Here is a 20,284-nt window from a genome sequence, read left to right as displayed (position 1 = left end):
AGGAGAACATGCCATTTGGGCCTAAAATCCTCCGAGTAAGTTCCGCAGAGGAATATGCACAGCCCCCCTGGTCCTTCTACCGGACATGCTCCTGCTGGAAGACAAGAAGGTGCATCACACACTGGGAGCCTCACACGACAAAGCCACAAGTTATGAAGCTCTGCCTTATGCCATAACAGACTATCTCTCTAGCCCCGTACAGCTAACTCCAGGGATGGGAAACTTGTGGCCCTCCAGATGTTGCTGGACTCCCATCATCCGTCACCACTGGCCATGCTGGCTGCGGCTGGTGCGAGTTGGGAGTCCAACATCTGGAGGGCACCAAGACTGGCTTAAACCTCTTACACTGTCCTCTTTAGGATATCCAGCACATATTCCTATAACTAGCATCAGAAGCTGCCTTATATTGAATCAGATCACTGATCCAACTAGCTTTGTGTCGTTTCCACTGACCGGCAGTGGCTCTCCAGGATTTCAGACAGGAGTCTTTTACCAGCCCTACGCAGAGATGCCAGGGATTGAACCTGGGGCCTTCAGCATGCAAGGCAGATGCTCTACCACTGAGCCATGACCCCTCCCCAGTAGCTGCAAGGCGCATACTGAGTACATAGTATTTTTAAAGGAGCTCCCTGCTATAGTCAACGAACTGTATCTAGGTTACTCAAAGTTTTGCGGTTGTTGTTATATGCCTTATTAAAATCAATGGACTTATTAGTCAATATTTCAGTGGGTTTACTCCCGAGCATGATTAATGTTAGATACAACCCAGTGTATTCTAGCAGTTCAGCCTGTCCCAGTTCAACCAGAAGGTTGGGTCCTTGTGGTGACAAAGTTGAAACATTGACTCACGTCTTTTTTGTATGTAATTTTTATAGGGAGGATCGCAATAGACTACTCGGCCCAATTATGAGGAACTTTCCTGGCAGGCCATTGGTCCGGTTTTTAAAATACTTCTTAGCTGATTTTAATAAGTCTATAACAGAGTCAGTGGCTAAGTTCCTCTTCTCTGCCCAAATAAATACTAATAATACAATTTTATTTATGAGTCGCCTATCTGGCCGAACTAACAGCCACTCTAGTCGTAAGAGGATTCTTCTCTTTTAACTGCTATTTCTTTTATGCTGTACTTTTATATTCCTGTATCTTAACTATTCTGATGTTTTACTGACTGCTGCAGGGATGAGACTGTGCTGGGACCATCAAGGGGCATGCTTTTCCACCTGCTTTGCCCCCCACCCCTGCTCTTAGTGACATTTTTCTGGGGACTGCCCTTTACCAGGAAGATAAATGCTTTTGGTTTGCTGCTCCTGTTTTTTTAGAGATGTTAGGACTTTGTTAGTTTGATTTTTTTTTTTGTAAATTGTTTTGGATTTTTTTGTATTTTGTATTTTTATTTGTGTGTAAGCCGCCTTGGGGGCCTATTTGGCCGAAAGGCGGCCTAGAAATAAAACATAACATAACAATTTTATTTGATTCGGTCTGTGACTGTATATTAACAAACAACAAACAAGAGCAGAAAGTTGGGAAGATGTGCATGGAGTTGGCTATTTACAGGCCATCTTATAGATTATGTGCTGGGAATCCTGGAATCAGGCTGCAGTTGTAAGGCCCTTACCTGGGAGAAAACTCCACTGAACACAGTGGTCTTGCTTCCACGTACATGAGCACAGGATTGTTCTGTTAAGCGGAGGTCTTTCCAGAAGGAAAGCCGAGGAAGATCGCATCTATGAACGGTGAAATGGTGCACTGCTTTGATTCAGTGGGCCTTGAAATGGCACGCCTATATTTTTTCTCTTTAAAGTTCAACTTATGCAAAACGATTTGCAAGCTTATTTTAATAACCTAAGTGTTTGACCACTTTAACAACTTTTTTCTTTAATGTTTTAATTTTCAACCCTGAGGTGGAATAGTACTTAGCTACTTTACGGTTATGTCATCTATATAGTATCTAATAGGGAATCTGCCCTTTCAGGTACATTTAAGGCAGTGGTGGCTGGTAGCTCCATGCCAGTGGAATCCGCTCCAGGTTTTAGTCTGAACTTTCAAGGATCTCCTTGAAAGTTGAGGCTAAAACCTGGAGCAGATTCCACTGTCCCACTGGCATGGAGCCACCAGCAACCCTGATTCCAGGCTCCTTCCTTGAAAGTTCAGTTCTCTCTTTTTTCCCTCGCAAGAAGTCTCCAGCCATTTTGTATATAAAGCTACAGGGCAGAAGCAAGGAATCTGTGGCCCTCCAGATGTTACCTGGAACACAGGAGGCTGCTTTTACCAAGTCACTAGTCCAGCCTTTCCCAACTAGTGGGCCACCAGATGTTGTTGGACCACAACTCCCATCAGCCTCAGCCAGCATTGCCAATGGTCAGGAAAGATGGGCATTGTGGTCCACCAACATCTGGTGGCCCACTATGGGAAAGGCTGCACTAGTCCATCTAGTTCAGTGTTGTCTACACTGATTGGCAGCTGTTCTCCAGGGTCCAGGTTGGGGACATTCCCAGCCTTACCTGAAGATTCTGGGGATTGAATCTGGGACCTTCTGCATGCAAAGCGTGTGCTCTGCCACTGAGCCATGGCCCTTGTAGTCTGCAAGACTAGAACTCCCATCATTCCTGACCATTGACTGAGGCGGATGGGAGCAGAGAGTCCAACATCTAGAGGGCTGCAGATTCTTCTGCCTTAGCAAAAGGAGAACCATACAGGCATTCTTTGCCCTCCATTGTTTAATAAGAAGCAAACCTTTCCCTGCTGCCCACTGCTCAGGCTAACAAGCACAAAAGCACCAAGAAAAACTTGCACACTTAAAAAAAAATAAAATGTAAATGTACTGCCTTCAAGTCGATTCCGACTTATGGCGACCCTATGAATAGGGTTTTCATAAGGCTGAGAGGCAGTGACTGGCCCAAGGTCACCCAGTGAGCTTCATGGCTATGTGGGGATTCGAACCCTAAATTTTACTAGTTATATTCTATTTAAGATTGTGCAGCTGGTACAGAGTTGGGTGGCCAGATCGTTGACCAGGGCAGGTTGGTCACCAATTCTGGTACGACTGCGCTGGCTACCAATTAGTTTCTGGACTCAATTCAAAGTGACCTATAAAGCCTTATGTGGCTCAGGGCTCCAATACTAACCCGCCCCCTGCCATCGTTATTGGAGGCCCTTCTTCATGTGCCCCCCCCCGGGTGATTCAGAGGGTGGCAACATGAGAATGGGCCTTTTCAGTGGTGACCCCCTAGCTATGGAACGCCCTGCCTGGCACCATCTTTATCCATCCTTAGGCACCAGGCAAAGACCTTCGTCTACACCCAGGCTTTTGGCCCTTGATGACACCTTTCAGTGAGTCGGGACTTATATTCTTGCCCTTTATTTATATTGACTGAGTTTGTTTTAAGTTAGTTTAATGTCAGAGGTGTTTTTAGGCTTTATGGATTTTGTTGTTTTTAATTGGTTATGTAAGTAGTTGTGGGTTATCTAGTGAGAAAAGCAACACATTAATAATAATAGTAATAAATGAAATAAACTTTCTAACTGCTACACAAGTTCTATAGTGTTGGACTAGAACTGGGGAAATCCATGCTCAGATCCCCAACTCAGCCACAACCTTGGGCTTCACCCTAACCTACCTTGCAGGGTTGCTTTCAGTTTCAAAACATTTTTATCCCAGCTTTCAAATTAAAGATTTCCAGGATGGTTGACAATGACACATAATTACACAACATGCTAAAAACAATCAAGACAGGCACAGAATACATGAGAGGTTAAAAGCAAGGGGGGAAATGAAAAAGTCTTTGCCGGGCAGGTAAAACACATTAGTAGAGGCACCTCCGGGTGATTAAGATGCCACAACCAGAAAGGCATTCTTCCCTGGAAAGGTCCTCAGAGGACAGCTAGGATAGGAATGTAACAAATAAGCAATCAAAATCGTATTTATATTTTTGATATTTGCAATTATTTTTACAACAGCCCCAAAACAGACCCTGAAGTCCCCACAGGGAAGGTCCATAGGTCAGTGTTAGAGCACCTGGTTTACATGCAAAAGGTCCCAGGCTCAATCTCTGACAGGTCTAGGCAGGGTTGGGAGAGAAACCCTGCCTGAAATCCTGGACAGCTGCTGCCAGTCAGTGTAGACAATAATGAGTTATATTGACCAGTGGTCTGACTCAGTATAAGGCAGCTTGGTATGTACAAAAGTTACAAACTACACATCTGTGTCCACCCTGAAATTTCACTCTCACCTGGTCTCTGCCACTATGGCGCAATACATGGTCTTGCCCAGACCATCTTGGCTTCCCCACTCAAGACACACATTCAACAAAGATAACAAGCAACAACCCTCCTGGCACACTTGGATTCGCACCCAGGGCACTGTTTCCTTCCATTCCCACTCCTGACCTGCAGCACATGAAACCTTGACAGGTCTCCTCCCCAGACCTAGCCAAAGCACAAACCGCCCAGAGAGCTTCTGCTATGGGCGGTATATAAATGTAATAAATAAATAAATAAATGGCCCCAGTCCAGGGGAAGGATCCAATCTGAGATGCCTAACAGACACCTGTTAACGTGAGGCAGGAACCCCACCCCGCTAGACTGTTTTACAGCACAATCCTAACCATGTTTACTCAGAAGTAAATCCAATCGAATTTCCTGGTGCTTGCTCCCAGGATAGTGGGGTTAGGATTGCAGCTTTAGACGCCTTCTAAAAATTTTTTTATTTCAACAAGCCTATCCAGACACATAACGTAGTTAGGGATACGGTGTGTGTGTGTGTGGGTTAGTATTTGCTGATGCTTATCTTTATTGTTACTGATCATTTTTATATTTATGTACACTGCTTAGAGGTGGGTTTTTTAAAGTTCTTTTTTTCTAAAACAAATAAAATCAGCCTTGTGCCTTGCTCAAGCCATCTTGACAGTACATATCCACGTAAATTCCCTTCCCTCGACATTGACAGCTAATGCCCTTGTCCATACCTACTCTTAACAAGAAACCTCTCCTGCCAGCAGAGCCAATCTTAGCTATTTGCAGCTGGCACTGTCAAGGCTCAACACCCTTCCTAGGGGGCTCTCATGCGCAGCCCCATCCCATCGCTACACCCCAAGATACTCACCCCACTTTGCCTCAGACATTTCACTGTGGCAAACCCATGCAAACGGCAGGCAACCTTAAGTAACACCCTACTGCAAACATGCCTTTAGGCACGCTCCCTTCCTGTGAAACCTGTGCTTGCACCAGTGCTGGGGGGGGGGGGGGCTTCTCAGCACCGCCTCACCTGGCTGCCAACTGTTCCTTCCAAGATGAGAAATTCCCCTTCCTACGCTCATCCCATACTGCTGAGATGCCCACTTACACTGCCAGATCCATTTTTGGCAATGCCCATTCAAGATCCATTCACTGCCGTGGCACCCAGTCATAATCAGGACCCCCCAAGTGGCACAACCATCCATGCACCACCACTCCCAAAGTGCCCTCTTCAAGGTCCCCTCAGGGCCTATCATGGCACCCTGGTAAGTGCCAACCCTTGGCAGTACCCACAACCTGGAACTCCCTTACAAAACGGCTTTCTCCCATGTTCAGCATACTACTGGGAAGTATGCCACGGGCATTCCCCCTCTTCCACCATGCCCTGACACCCACACGTTTGTTTCATTCTTCTGAGAGTGGGGCGATTTGGCTATCAGCCCAGATGTGTAGGTGCAGACTTGCTGCAACAGGGGCAAGAATCTGGAGGAAAGAACGGTAACTCAGCGGGACAGCCCAGACTTTACATGCAAAAAAGTCCCAGAGTCAAATCCCCAGCAACTTCAAGTCGAGCTGGGAACGATCCCTTTTTTCAGGACAGCCGCTGCCAGCCAGTGTAGAGACAAACTGAGCGAGTATGGCGCTTGGTCTGACTTTGTATAAGGCAGTCACCCCTTGCTACTAACTTCCAGCAGTTTTAGTTCGTCGCACCAAAATAAAAACCCTCCGCGTGCCTCTGGAGAAGTAAGCCCCGCTGAGTTTAGTGGGACTCAGAAGGGCAAAAAAAAAAAGAACACAAACTCTGGCAAAAGAAATGCAAGAAGACAATAAGGGATGCTAAAAAAGAATTTGAGGAGCACATTGCTAAGAACATAAAAACCAACAACAAAAAATTCTATAAATACATTCAAAGCAGGAGACCATCTAGGGAGACAATTGGACCCTTGGATGATAAGGGAGTCAAAGGTGTACTAAAGAATGATAAGGAGATTGCAGAGAAGCTAAATGAATTCTTTGCATCTGTCTTCACAGTGGAAGATATAGGGCAGATCCCTGAACCTGAACTAACATTTGCAGGAAGGGATTCTGAGGAACTGAGACAAATAGTGGTAACGAGAGAGGAAGTTCTAAGCTTAATGGACAATATAAAAACTGACAAATCACCGGGCCCGGATGGCATCCACCCGAGAGTTCTCAAAGAACGCAAAGGTGAAATTGCTGATCTGCTAACTAAAATATGTAACTTGTCCCTTGGGTCCTCCTCCATGCCTGAGGACTGGAAAGTGGCAAATGTAACGCCAATCTTCAAAAAGGGATCCAGAGGGGATCCCGGAAATTACAGGCCAGTTAGCTTAACTTCTGTCCCTGGAAAACTGGTAGAAAGTATGATTAAAGCTAGATTAACTAAGCACATAGAAGAACAAGCCTTGCTGAAGCAGAGCCAGCATGGCTTCTGCAAGGGAAAGTCCTGTCTCAGTAACCTATTAGAATTCTTTGAGAGTGTCAACAAGCATACAGATAGAGGTGATCCAGTGGACATAGTGTACTTAGACTTTCAAAAAGCGTTTGACAAGGTACCTCACCAAAGGCTTCTGAGGAAGCTTAGCAGTCATGGAATAAGAGGAGAGGTCCTCTTGTGGATAAGAAATTGGTTAAGAAGCAGAAAGCAGAGAGTAGGAATAAACGGACAGTTCTCCCAATGGAGGGCTGTAGAAAGTGGAGTCCCTCAAGGATCGGTATTGGGACCTGTACTTTTCAACCTGTTCATTAATGACCTAGAATTAGGAGTGAGCAGTGAAGTGGCCAAGTTTGCTGACGACACGAAATTGTTCAGGGTTGTTAAAACAAAAAGGGATTGCGAAGAGCTCCAAAAAGATCTCTCCAAACTGAGTGAATGGGCGGAAAAATGGCAAATGCAATTCAATATAAACAAGTGTAAAATTATGCATATTGGAGCAAAAAATCTGAATTTCACATATACGCTCATGGGGTCTGAACTGGCGGTGACCGACCAGGAGAGAGACCTCGGGGTTGTAGTGGACAGCACGATGAAAATGTCGACCCAGTGTGTGGCAGCTGTGAAAAAGGCAAATTCCATGCTAGCAATAATTAGGAAAGGTATTGAAAATAAAACAGCCGATGTCATAATGCCGTTGTATAAATCTATGGTGCGGCCGCATTTGGAATACTGTGTACAGTTCTGGTCGCCTCATCTCAGAAAGGATATTCTAGAGTTGGAAAAGGTTCAGAAGAGGGCAACCAGAATGATCAAGGGGATGGAGCGACTCCCTTAAGAGGAAAGGTTGCAGCATTTGGGGCTTTTTAGTTTAGAGAAAAGGCGGGTCAGAGGAGACATGATAGAAGTGTATAAAATTATGCATGGCATTGAGAAAGTGGATAGAGAAAAGTTCTTCTCCCTCTCTCATAATACTAGAACTCGTGGACATTCAAAGAAGCTGAATGTTGGAAGATTCAGGACAGACAAAAGGAAGTACTTCTTTACTCAGCGCATAGTTAAACTATGGCATTTGCTCCCACAAGATGCAGTAATGGCCACCAGCTTGGATGGCTTTAAAAGAAGATTAGACAAATTCATGGAGGACAGGGCTATCAATGGCTACTAGCCATGATGGCTGTGCTGTGCCACCCTAGTCAGAGGCAGCATGCTTCTGAAAACCAGTTGCCGGAAGCCTCAGGAGGGGAGAGTGTTCTTGCACTCGGGTCCTGCTTGCGGGCTTCCCCCAGACACCTGGTTGGCCACTGTGAGAACAGGATGCTGGACTAGATGGGCCACTGGCCTGATCCAGCAGGCTCTTCTTATGTTCTTATATCCGATTGCAACCTAAGAGGCTGGCGGCACTTAACAAGCGGCATAAATCTGGTGGTCTTTAAGGTGCCACATCACTCTATTGCTGAGGCATTCCGCACATGCTCAGAAACACTTGTTAGCCCAGCCCTGCTCCTTTCCCCTCTTCCCCCAGATACCCGGGGAACAGTGCAGAGGTGCGCGAGGCTGAAAGCAGCCTGGGCAACCCTTCTCCTCTCTAAGCCCAACGAAAGGCGGCGCTCTGCACACGCTTAGATACACTCTCCCCTTTATGCGGTCCAGCTAGCGTTGGAAACAAATCCCGAGCGCTGAACCCAGAGACACCCGTCCCGCCGCGGGGCAGCCGCTACAGGAGATCCCGCCCGCCAGCGCGCCGGCCGGCCGAGGTCCTTCGGACATCGGATCACTCACCAAGGTCTGCTCATACTGCAGCGCCCGCTGCTCCAGGCCGCCGTCCGCCGCCATCCCGGTTGGCTCTGCGGGTCTCTCTCCGACCAGTGGCTCCTCCGAGCAGACCCGGCAGCGATTCTCTTCGCTCCTTCCCTGCGCCTCGGCTGGGCTCCTCTCTTCTCCCCACGCCCCCAGCACGGGGAGGGACGGGACTGGGCGGGAAGGCGGGCTGGGGCAGGCCGGAGGGAGGTCCCGAGGCGGCCGCTCCGCCTCCGCAGGGGGAAGGCTCCGTCTCTGCGCCGGAGGGGCGCCTGGGGAGGGGCCGGAGAAGACACGTCACGGCGGGGCAACAGTGCCACCAACCCCCGGCTCCTGACCCGAGGTGAGGGGCCAGCTCAGTCACCCCGGATTGGCCTGGTGAGGAAGGGGGCGTGGCGTGTGACAGCCCCAGTCCAGGCACGCTTACTCGGAGTCAGCGTCCTTAGAGGTCCGGCCGGCGGCAAGCGGGGTTGGGTTTGCAGCTATGCGACCCCGTGCCTATTTACTCCGGAGGATCCACCCCGCGTTTTAATTCAGTGGGGCTTACTCCCCAAGGAAGCGTGCGTGGGACTGCCGGCACTGAGACTCGAGGGGGGAGGATTTGGCAGGCTGGACTCCGTTCTGGTTCCGTTCCCCGCACACTCGTCTTCTCACTGTAATGCTAGGGGCGGGAGGGCGAACCCCATCGTATCCCCACCCCCAGGCCATTGGCATCCACTCCTTGTCCCAACAGGGTCAAGCGGCTTCCTGACAAGTGCATTGACGCCCTTTGCTCTGGCCTACCCCACTTGCATAAAGTGCCTTTTTAGAAAGGTCAGGGGAAGAGTACCTTGGAAACAGCCCTCTTGGGCTGTCAGGTGGGGGGGTGCAGTTTTCTCTCTCCCCTCCTCCCCCCCCTCCAACTCCTTGCTCAACAGGATGGTGGACCACGGGGCGGGGGGGGATAGATTGTGCCAGTTCTTTTGAGAGTTTGCGGATGACTTCTTGCAGGCTCTCCCAGAGCACATGGCTTTGCATGCAGGAGGTTCCTGGGTTAAAAGGATTTGCTGTTTAATTTCATATTGATCTCGCCCTTCTTCCTGGCAACTTCAAGCAGTGTGCATAGCTCACCCTCCAGTTTTAGCCTGGCGACAGCCTTGAGGGGTAGGCTGGGAGACAGCAAGTGGCTCAGAACCATCCTGTGAGCTTCCGGGCAGACTGGAGATTTGAACCCCACTCTCCCAGGCTGCCTACACTCCATGCAGTTAAAGGACACCCTCCCCCAAGAAACCTGGGAACTGTAGTTTACCCCTCACAGAGCTACCATTCCTAGCACCCTCAACAAACTGCAGTTCCCAGGATTCTTTGGGGGTTGGGTGGCAAATGGCCTTTAAGTGTGTGGTGTGCAGGGGTGTCGTTGTCCAAGGTCTCAGGGGTCTTAGACCCCTTACAGTTTTGGGAGCAGGCACTCTATGTCTCCTGAATCCTATGAAGCCATAAAGCATGAAAGGGAAGTGTGTTAGCTGTTGAGAAGAGTCTCCTAACGTGCTACCTGGTACTTTCCTGCTGATTACTGCCAATCAGAGTGAAAGGAGGTAAGTCAGCCACTGAGAAGACTCTTCTCAGTAGTTAATACCCCCCTTTCATGCTTATTGGCCTCTGGGGATGTCTGTGGTTGTAGGAGAAGGCATGAGTAAGGATTTCATTCTCAACCCAGCCGTGAGAAAGAGGGTGTGGCTGTGACTATCAGGAAGGGCCCCTTCACTTAATGAATTTGCCACTACATCACTGATGCTGTGTACACTCTTGGGGTTAACTTTTTCTGCAGCTGAAATGTGGGCTACTCATAAAGGTAAGAGTCGCATTCCGTTTGTTGCTCTGCCTACTTTTTGACTCTGGCCCTGCCTACTTTTAGGCCCCACCCACCACTGGCATGTGGCTCCCAGAAGGCTTCACATAAAGGAATGCAGTCTGACAAATGTCCCCCCCCCCCCGCTGCTGCTCTAACCGCTACAACACAAGGCAGGCATTAATGCTGAAGCAGGAGGACCACCAGGGTGCCCAGTAGCTCTGCTGTTCTCACAGAACGTGGACGGAGCATCCAAAATGGGCAGAGGCAAGGCGAGAGATTTCTTTCTTGGTGAACCCCACCTCTTTAGGCTGAGGTGGGCCCACTGAGGTAACCTGCCTAGGTGCCCTCAAACTCCTTGCACAACTGCTGCCTCAGACAGGGATGAGGGCCTTTTTCAGCCTCAGGGCCGCATTCCCTTCTGGACAACCTTCTGAGGGCCACCTGCCCACAGTGGTGGGCGGGGCCAGAGGCCAAAGTGGATGGAGCAACTGATGTAAATGTTCCTTATGTACAGTAGGCTGGTTCTTGCACACCTTCATGCTCTGCTTCTATCCTCTGTCCAGGCGAGCCATAAACATGATCAGAGTTCAAGGCCACATTCCAGGCAGGCTGAAATAGCTGAGGTGTGAAGCAGGGCCGGTGATGGGTGTGGCCTAGGAAGATGGGGTGTAGGCTGGGGAGAGTTCCAAAGGCCAGTCAGAGAGGTGCATGGACCTGAGGTTCCCCATCTCTGGCCTGAGAAACGGCCTCTGCCACTCCTACGCAGATTCATCTGTTCCAAGGCTTTGCTCATTGGGGTGGGCAGTAGCTTGTAAGTACATAGAAAGCTACCATTGGTCCATCTAGCTCAGTATTGACTACACTGACTGGCAGCGGCTCTTCAGGGTTTCAGGCAAGAGACCTTCCTGGAGATGCCGGGGATTGAACCTGGGACATTTTGCATGCAAAACAGATGCTTTGCTGCTGAGGTATTGCCCTTCCCAAAAAAGGACTATGCAGTTTAGCAGGTCTATCAGAAGCAGCAAGGCGTCTCTTGAATCCAGATCCCAGTGCCGTGGCAGGCAAATCTTTGTCAGGAGGCACCGTGCTGAATTGGGTCACAGTGCAGAGATGTCTCCATAGACTCGAGATAAGACAAATATGACATTCAGAAGTGTTGTATCGCTGGCACGTTATGCTTTTTTTTTTTTTAAGCCATCCACTTCAATAAAATGCTAGAGGTGGTGCGAGGCTTTAGGCGCTCTTTAGCCCATGTGACACAGAGCCTCTAGTTTTTGGAATGGGATTTTTCACGAAGTGGGGAAAATTACAAAATAAGATCATTGGAGTTTGGCCTTGCTGAATCTATTTGGAGACGGTTTGGAAAACCTTAGGCAGAAGGATCATATTTTCTGCTGCTTCAAACAGCTGTTTGGATGGAGCTAGACACAACCACTGGAAGCTCCCTGATACCTTCAGGAGTGGGGTGAGGCAAAGGCGGAGAAAGTAATGACTCTGAATTGCTGCCCCCAAAGTCTAGCAATCTTAACACTTTTTTGCTAAATGTTTTAATTGTTATATTGAGAAGGAATCTAGTAACTTGCAACCTCCTGTTAAATAAATATTTGTCATGGACTATTGGGGTGGGGGAACCCTGAAGGCCAAATGTGGCCCTCCATTTGGCCCTTAGGAGCTTTCCAGGCTATAGCCTACATTGGCTCTGCTCTGCACCCTCTTTGAGTGCCTTTACCTGGTTAAAATGTGCCCCTGAGTTATGAAGATGCCCCCTGCTTGCTGGGGAGAGTTGTGTGTAGAAACCACTGACTTTTGTGTGCCTGGACTATAGCCTGCAATACAAAGGGAAGAGTCCCCATCGTTTGCTCTGCCCCCTTGTGCCTCTGGCCACACTCCCATTAGCCTCTGGCCCTGTCCACCACTGGCATGCAGCCCCTGGAAAGTGGCTGCAAGGAAAGGCAGTCCTCAGGCTGAAAAGCCTTAAAACACTGATTATTTATTATTATTATTATTATTAAATTGAAGCATCCTGTGGAGGGGTCAGTGTGTTCTGGAGGAGAAGTCTTATTTTTTACTTTGCTTTTGTACGTGTGTTTGCTTGATGAAATATGTTTGATGACATACGTAGAGATGAAACGGTACTTCTGTATGTATTGAATTGTAGTGGCCCATGGCTCTGAGCAATAAAGATTCACTCATTTACTAAAAAAAAATGCTAATTTGTATCACGTGCCTTTTTCATCTTCAGCATGTGTGATGCACGTTGTGGATGGGTTGCCCCTTCCTCAAAGCATTTTTTTCCAGCTGTATTGTTGAAAACATTAAATGCAAATCAATTTTTAAAAGATTTTATTTATTTATTAAAGGGGTAAGACAAATGAGGCCGTCCGTCTCCTTCACACTGGGTCAGTTGTATCCATGGCTTTCAAAGGCTACCTTCCTTAGTTCTTGCTTACTAGGATGTAGTACATCATGCCATCAGTTTAGAGAAGCTCCAGTAAATGTGGAAATATCAACAATAGCCGGCAGTTTTTGCAGGAGGCGTGATTCCTGGAAGTGGGCACAGCTGCTTGGCAGGAGGTGCGCTTCAGAACAAGCAATGATGTGTCCTCCTTCGCAGCCTTCCCCGGTTGCAGGCGATGTTACAGAAGCAGAGGGCAGAGTGAGGGCTTCTGACTGGGGCACAAGCTATTTTCTCTCTTGCATGTGCTGGTGGGCGGAAGCGTGACAGATCGCTGAGCAGCTGCCGCATGCTTGCTTTAATTATCAGCACTGGAGGCTGGTCTGTTGGGGCAAATGGGCCACTGCCCCACCAAACCCCCACCTGCCTCCTCCTTCTTTACAATCATTCTAGGAGGTGGCCCTGTCACTCTCAGTGTCACCCTTGCAGAACTCAGCGGGGAAGAAGGCGGGAACAAAACCAGAATCAGTTGAGACTGCCTGCCACTGGCTCTAGCTCCGCCTGCCATTGTCTTTGGCTCCGCCCACTGATGGGCTCCTTGCTATCCCCCCTGCCAGCCTCAAAGTGCATTAGCCTCCACCGATGGTCAGTCTACTTCAGCAGCAAGTCCACCCAATTGTTCCAATGTGTCTTTCGGGGAAGGACCATCGCTCAGTATGGTAGAGCATATTGGTATTGCATGCTAAAGGTCACGGGTTCAATTATTTGACATCTGCTGGTAGGGCTGGGGATGTAACCTGTCTGAAAGCCGTGGAAAGCTGCTGCCAGTCAGTACAGACAACACTAAGCTAAATGGAACAAGGGTCTCACTCAGTATAAAGGCACTCCTTATGTTCCTATGCTTTTCTGGGGCCTCTTTGATTTCCCCCCTTAACTTTTATTTATTTATTTTGCTGTGTTGGAGGAAAGCTGTGCGCATACCATGGACTGCGAAAAAGACCAATAATTGGGTGTTAGAACAAATTAAACCAGAGCTATCACTAGAAGCTAAAATGATGAAACTGAGGTTATCATACCTTAGACACATAATAAGAAGACATGATTCATTAGAAAAGATAATAATGCTGGGAAAAACAGAAGGGAGTAGAAAAAGAGGAAGGCCAAACAAGAGATGGATTGATTCCCTAAAGGAAGCCACAGACCTGAACTTACAAGATCTGAACAGGGTGGTTCATGACAGATGCTCTTGGAGGTCGCTGATTCATAGAGTCGCCATAAGTCGCAGTTGACTTGGAGGCACATAACAGCAACAATTTTTTTGCTATGCAAGTTTAGGGGAAGAGGTGCAGATTAATGCCCCTGGAATGTTGCCCTGTCTTCAAAAGCTGTTGCTGTGACGTTAAAGCTCTTCTAGGCCAGGAACTGTCAAGTTCTGAAATCTCAGGAACTGGTGTTCTCCAGACAGCAGATCAGGATCTGAAATGGCCAACCTTGTAACAAAATGGGGACCATCTACGTAGGAAGCTGCCTTAATAAATTTTGGTAAATGAAATAAAAATACTGAGGATCAGAGCATTGATCTATCTAGCTCAGTATTGTCTCCACTGACCGGCAGCAACTCTCCAGGGTTTCAGATGGAATCTTCCTTAGCCTTATCTGGAGATGCTGCGGATTGAGCCTGGAACCTGCTGCATGCAAAGCAAGATGCTCTATCACTGCGCCATGACCCTCCCCGAAAGGGAAGGGCAACACTCAAGGTTTGCCCCTCACATTGATCATGCGCTCCAGCCTAGCATTACATGCAAATATGTAGGCTGACAAAATATATTTGAAAATAAAACAAGTCTTGAAATCTCTTTATTTCTTGCAACTGAAGAACAGGTTGGGTAGGGCCACCATAGAATCATAGAATAGTAGAGTTGGAAGGGGCCTATAAGGCCATGAAGTCCAAGCCCCTGCTCAATGCATTTGGGCAGCCACATTTGGCCCGTGGGCCATTCCTCAGCCATCCTGTTTCTTGGCATGGCAATTGCTGTTCCTTGTGAGAGGTAATAGAGAAAAGCTTTTTAAAAAGTACACAGCAGCAGCTCTAGGGAGGTGTTATTGGCCCTGGCCAATTTTTTTTTTACAAGGTTTTCTGTAATAAATCTATCATGGGATAGGTAACTGGCAGCCCCTAGGCCAAATCTGGCCCACTGAAGGAGCCCATTTGCCCGCCCACCCACTGCTCCTCCATTGCCATCACAGAGACAAAAGCAGCGTGGAGGAACATGACTTCCTAGCTGGCCCTCACAGTGAGGCTTGGAGTGTTTGCCCAGTCACCATGGCCCACTGCCAAAACTAGTTGCTGACCAGGACATCTGTACCAGGTATGTGCTGGTTCTGTCTTACACAATTTACACTTAGCACTGTAGTATCTATCTTGAATTGTGCTCTACTCCAGAATTCTTTTGCACTTAAAAAAATTTGCTTTGAAAAGACACAATCATGCTTACGGCTAAGTTGCACACCAGCAAGGTTCGTTTCAGTATATCCAACGCTTCTCCATCCCTCGTGTTCACTTAAACTTCCTTCACCACTTAGCCACACCTGCACTACACATTTACAGCAGTATTATACCACTTCAAACAGTCATGGCTTCCCCCAAACAATCCTGGGAACTGAGGTTTGAAAAGGGTGCTGAGAGTTGTTCAGAGAGCCCCGTTCCCCTCACAGAGCTACACTTCTCAGAATGGCTTAATAATCAGTCCCTCTTCCCAGTAGCCAATTTGTTTTCTTAGTTTCCAACCTGCCTCTCTAAATCCTCCAGGTGGCTCGCCCTGCATGAGTAAAAGCATAAACATCAAAACACAAATCCAATCAAAGCAATTTCAGCTGTGGCCTTAAGCAATCTGAAGAGTTCATCAGCAGCAAGAGCCAATAAAAGAACTCCAACAGATGTAGCTTAGACCACGTACTCTTTGAAACAGAAAGGTGACTGTGTCAAAAGACTACAAGAGAGCAGTGACCCCATGACTGTGGGGCAGTGGAATCCACTCCGGATTTTAGTCCAAACTTTTAAGGAGCAAAAGTTTGGACTAAAACCCAGAGCCCCCAATGACACAGAGCCAACAGACACCATTGCAAGGTGGCTAGCTTTAATGTGACATGTATGAATCAGAATCATAGAATAGTAGAGTTGGAAGGGTCCCGTAAGGCCATCAAGCCAAACCCCCTGCTCAGTGCAGGAATCCAAATCAAAGCATTCCCGACAGATGGCTGTCCAGCTGCCTCCTGAATGCCTCCAGTGTCGGAGAGCCCACTACCTCTTTAGGTAATTGGTTCCATTGTCATATGGCTCTAACAGGAAGTTTTTCCTGATGTTCAGTCGAAATCTGGCTTCCTGCAACTTGAGCCCATTATTCCGTGTCCTGCACTCTGGGACAATCAAGAAGAGATTCTGTCCCTCCTCTGTGTGATGACATTTCATGTACCTGAAGAGTGCTGTCATATCTCCCCTCAGTCTTCTCTTCTCCAGGCTAAACATGCCCAGTTCTTTCAGTCTCTCCTCATAAGGCTTTGTTTCCAGTCCCCTGATCACCCTTGTTGTCCTCCTCTGAACCTGTTCCAGTATGTCTGCATCCTTCTCGAAGTACGGAGACCAGAACTGGACGCAGTACTCAAGATGAGGCCTAACCAGTGCCGAATAGAGGGGAACTAATGCTTCATGCGATTTGGAAACTATACTTCTGTTAACGCAGCCTAATATAGCATTTGCCTTTTTTGTAGCCACATCACACTGTTGGCTTATATTCAGCTCGTGATCCACAACAATTCCAAGATCCTTCTCATATGTCGTATTGCTGAGCTTTGCATTTGGTTTCTTTTCCTAAGTGTAGAACTTTGCATTTATCCCTGTTGAATTTCCAGGGGACAAATGTGGCCCTCCAGGCATCTCAGTTTGGCCCTCGGAATCTACCCAGGCCACACCCCCTATCCCCAGGCCACACCCCTCACTGACCTGGCTTCACTCCCTGTTTTTCACAGAATCATAGAGTCAGAAGGGGCCTATAAGGCCATAGAGTCCAACCTCCTGCTCAATACAGGAATCCAGCTCAAAGCATACCCAACAGGTACCTGTCCAGCTCCCTCTTGAAGGCCTCCAGTGTTGGAGAGCCCACCACCTCTCTAGGTCATTGGTTCCATTGTCATACTGCTTTAACAGTTAGGAAGTTTTTCCTGATGTTCAGTCGAAATCTGGCTTCCTGCAACTTGAGCCCATTCTTCTGTGTCCTGCACTCTGGGATGATTGAGAAGAGATCCTGGCCCTCCTCTGTGTGGTAACCTTTCATGTACTTGAAGAGTGCTATCATATCTCCCCTCAGTCTTCGCTTCTCCAGGCTAAACATGCCCAGTCTCTCCACATAATGCTTCCCAGGTTTAGAACTTTGCACATATCCCTGTTAAATTTCATTCTGTTGTTTTCAGCCCAATGCTCCAGCCTATCAAGATCACTTTGAATTTTTTTTTCTGTCCTCCAGGGTATTAGCTATTCCTCCCAATTTTGTACCATCTGCAAATTTGATAAGCATTCCCTGTACTTCTTCATCCAAGTCATTCATAAAAATGTTGAAGACCACTGGGCCCAAGACTGAGCCCTGCAGTACTCTGCTCATTACCTCCCCACACTTTGGGAAGGAACCATTGATAAGCACTGTTTGAGTATGGTCCTGTAGGCAACTGTTCCATCCAGTCCACATTTAGCTAGCTTGCTAATCAAAATATCATGTGGCACTTTCAAAAACTTTGCTGACATCGAGATGTATTATATCCACAGCATTCCCATAGTCTACAAGGGAGGTAGCCTGATCAGAAAAATAAGATTAGTCTGGTAGGATTTGTTCTTGAGAAATCTATGATGGCTTCTAGTAATCACTGCATTGTTTTCAAGGTGCTTACAGACTGATCGCTTTATAATCAGCTCCAGAATTTTCACTGAGATTAATGTCAGACTGACTGGTTTGTAGTACCCAGGTTCCTCCTTTTTGCACCTTTTAAAAATAGGGGCAACATTAGCCCTGTCTGAAACCCTAGACATCTTCTGCCAGCCAGTGTAGACAATAATGAGTTTGATGGACAGACTTGGTATAAGGCAGCTTTCTATGCGGTGCTCTTCAAGGGCCAAATTAGGTGTGATGTCAGAAGCCACGTTGCGCTAGCCAGGTATGTTTCCTGTTCACATCTAAAGTGTCTGTGTGCAGGGGTGTATATGTGCACTTGATTTTAACATTGAAGGATGTAAACCCTCCTTTTCCCCTCTGCAATCTCTGTGCAGTCACCCCCCACCCCAAATTCTCTACCCCACCCCAGCTTGTCTCTGGTACAGCAAGTAAACTGAACTGGGAGGAAAAGCCTGCCAGGAGCACTGGACTGTAGGGCGGAGGGTTTGCCCCCTTCTCAACCAGGGCTGGCCCTACCATAAGGTAGACTGAGGCAACCACCTCAGGCAGCAGATGCTGGTGGGCAGTAGCAGTCCCTTGCTGTTCCATCTTGGAACAGCTGTTCCCCCAGCTGTCTGCCTCTGCTAGAAGCTACTGCTGTCTGCAGGGCTTGCACCCAAACAACTCATGCCCTCTCCAGGCTGACTTAAGAATCCCCCTTCTCCGAAACCTTGGAGTGCTGCTGCCAGTCAGTGTAGACACTACTGAGCTAGATGGACCAATGGGCTGACTCAGTGTAATAAGGCAGCTTCCTCAGCTCTGCTGGAGGACCTATTCTTTTAAGAACGTTGAAGTAAGCAATTCAGCTGTCCATCCAGCTGACATCTGTACATGGAATTGGGTATGGGGGTGGGGGGCATCTTGTCTTAGTTAACCCCCTCCAAGAGAGCTCCAGTTCCCAGCACCCTTAACAAATGACAGTTCCCAGTATTCTTTGGGGGAAACCACAGGCTTTAAACGTATGGTGTAGGTATGACCCAAAATGTCTTGCTCCAGCCCTGCCCTCAGCTATGCATCCCTTCTGATGTTAAAATCAAAAGCGCCTCCCCCAGCAACATATATATCAGTGGGGCAGGAACTTGATTAAACAAACCTGGCTGCCAGCATCCCAGCTGCCTTGGTTTGGCCATCGGATGTGCAAGCCCCAGGTATTAAAAGGCTCAAAGAAAGGTGAAAGCTGAGGCTTTGGTGGGAAAACAGCCCACATCTGTACTCTAAATGGCGTGCAATTCACAAAGCTAACAAAGGACATTGTACATGGGCAATCAGGAGCAACAGCATAACGAAACAAAATGTTCTATTGCAAGGACCGCTGAGGTGGCCGTGAACCATGGCCTACTTGAGCGATGCAGGCTACATACACTGGTTATGGGTAATCTATGCAAGCAGAATCAAAAGGTGTGTGCCTGTTGTTGCTTGTGGCATCAGGGCACGGGAAACGACCAGGCTCAGGTGCTTTTTCAACTGAGCTCCTAGGCTTTAGGTCTGATGGTGCCAGGTGGGACAGGCCTTGCAATGGGAACCTTGTAGTCTGAGGGGCAAACTACATGCAATTCAGAACCCTGAAGAGATTTCCCAACATCTCTTTGTAGCCAAAAAAGCAACCACTGGAGACTTCTTGAATTGGGGCCATGGTGCTAGGTGATCAAGTAACCCTTCCCCCTGTGCTATTTCCCCCATGGACGGCCACTAAACTTAGACCACGTCCACACCATACATATAAAGCACTAAACAGTCATAAAAGGTAAAGGGGTCCCTGCACTTATAGTGAGAGTCGATTCCGACTCTTAGGTGACGTCTTGCGACGTTTACTAGGCAGACCGGATATATGGGGTGGGATTGCCAGTTCCTTCCCCGGCCTTTCTTTACCCCCCAGCATATGCCGGGTGCTCATTTTACCGACCACGGATGGATGGAAGGCTGAGTGGACCTCTACCCCTTTTACCAGAGATTCGACTTCCTCCTTCTGTTGGAATCGAACTCCGGCCATGAGCAGAGCTTCAGCTGCGTTACCGCCACTTACCACTCTGCGCCACGGAGGATCTGTAAACAGTCATGGCTTCCCCCAAAGACTCCTGGAAAGTGTAGTTTGTGAAGGGTGCTGACAGCAGTTAGGAGACCCCTGTTCCCCTCATAGAGCCTTAGTTAGCAGAGTTCCCTAGGAAGAAGGATTATAGGTCTGTGGGGGGAACAGGGAGCTCCTAAAAACTCTCAGTACCATTAAGAAACTACACTTCCCAGGATTCTTTGGGGGAAGCCATGACTATTTAAAGTGGTATAATAGTGCTTTAAATGTATGGTGTGAACGTGGCCTTAGTTAGCTTTACAAGGCAAATTCATGGGAGATAAGGCTGTCAGTGGCTACTAGTCATAAAGGCTATTTCTGCATTCCACAGTGCATCACCCATGGGTGCTGCAATTTGGGGCTCAAGCCCTACCTCTTTCTTGTGGCGTTTTTTAGGCAAGTTATTTGTCCATTGTGACTAGCTGCACACCCCATGGCAGCCATTTTGTGGTAGTGTCCCCACAACAATTTCTTAACCTTAGAATAAAGTGCCCAATGGCACAAAAAAAGGCTGGGGACTAGGGTT

General features: G+C 47.9%; 1 protein-coding gene across 3 annotated transcripts in view; it reads right to left on the bottom strand.

Annotated features, from left to right (window-relative positions):
- Nucleotides 1–8,951, bottom strand: part of CLCN2 (chloride voltage-gated channel 2) — a 99,000-nt gene extending 90,049 nt beyond the window's left edge. For all 3 annotated transcript variants that reach the window (XM_061637447.1, XM_061637448.1, XM_061637449.1), the window contains exon 1: nucleotides 8,471–8,951. In XM_061637447.1, the coding sequence (XP_061493431.1) occupies nucleotides 8,471–8,524 (54 nt within the window). In that variant the 5' untranslated portion in view covers nucleotides 8,525–8,951. The remainder of the gene's footprint in view (nucleotides 1–8,470) is intronic.
- Nucleotides 8,952–20,284: the final 11,333 nt, after the last annotated feature.

This window comes from Rhineura floridana, chromosome 7 (genome assembly GCF_030035675.1).
Source record: "Rhineura floridana isolate rRhiFlo1 chromosome 7, rRhiFlo1.hap2, whole genome shotgun sequence".
NCBI lineage: Eukaryota > Metazoa > Chordata > Lepidosauria > Squamata > Rhineuridae > Rhineura > Rhineura floridana.
Note: the sequence above shows the minus strand (reverse complement) of the source record. Positions and strands in the feature narration are given on the sequence as shown.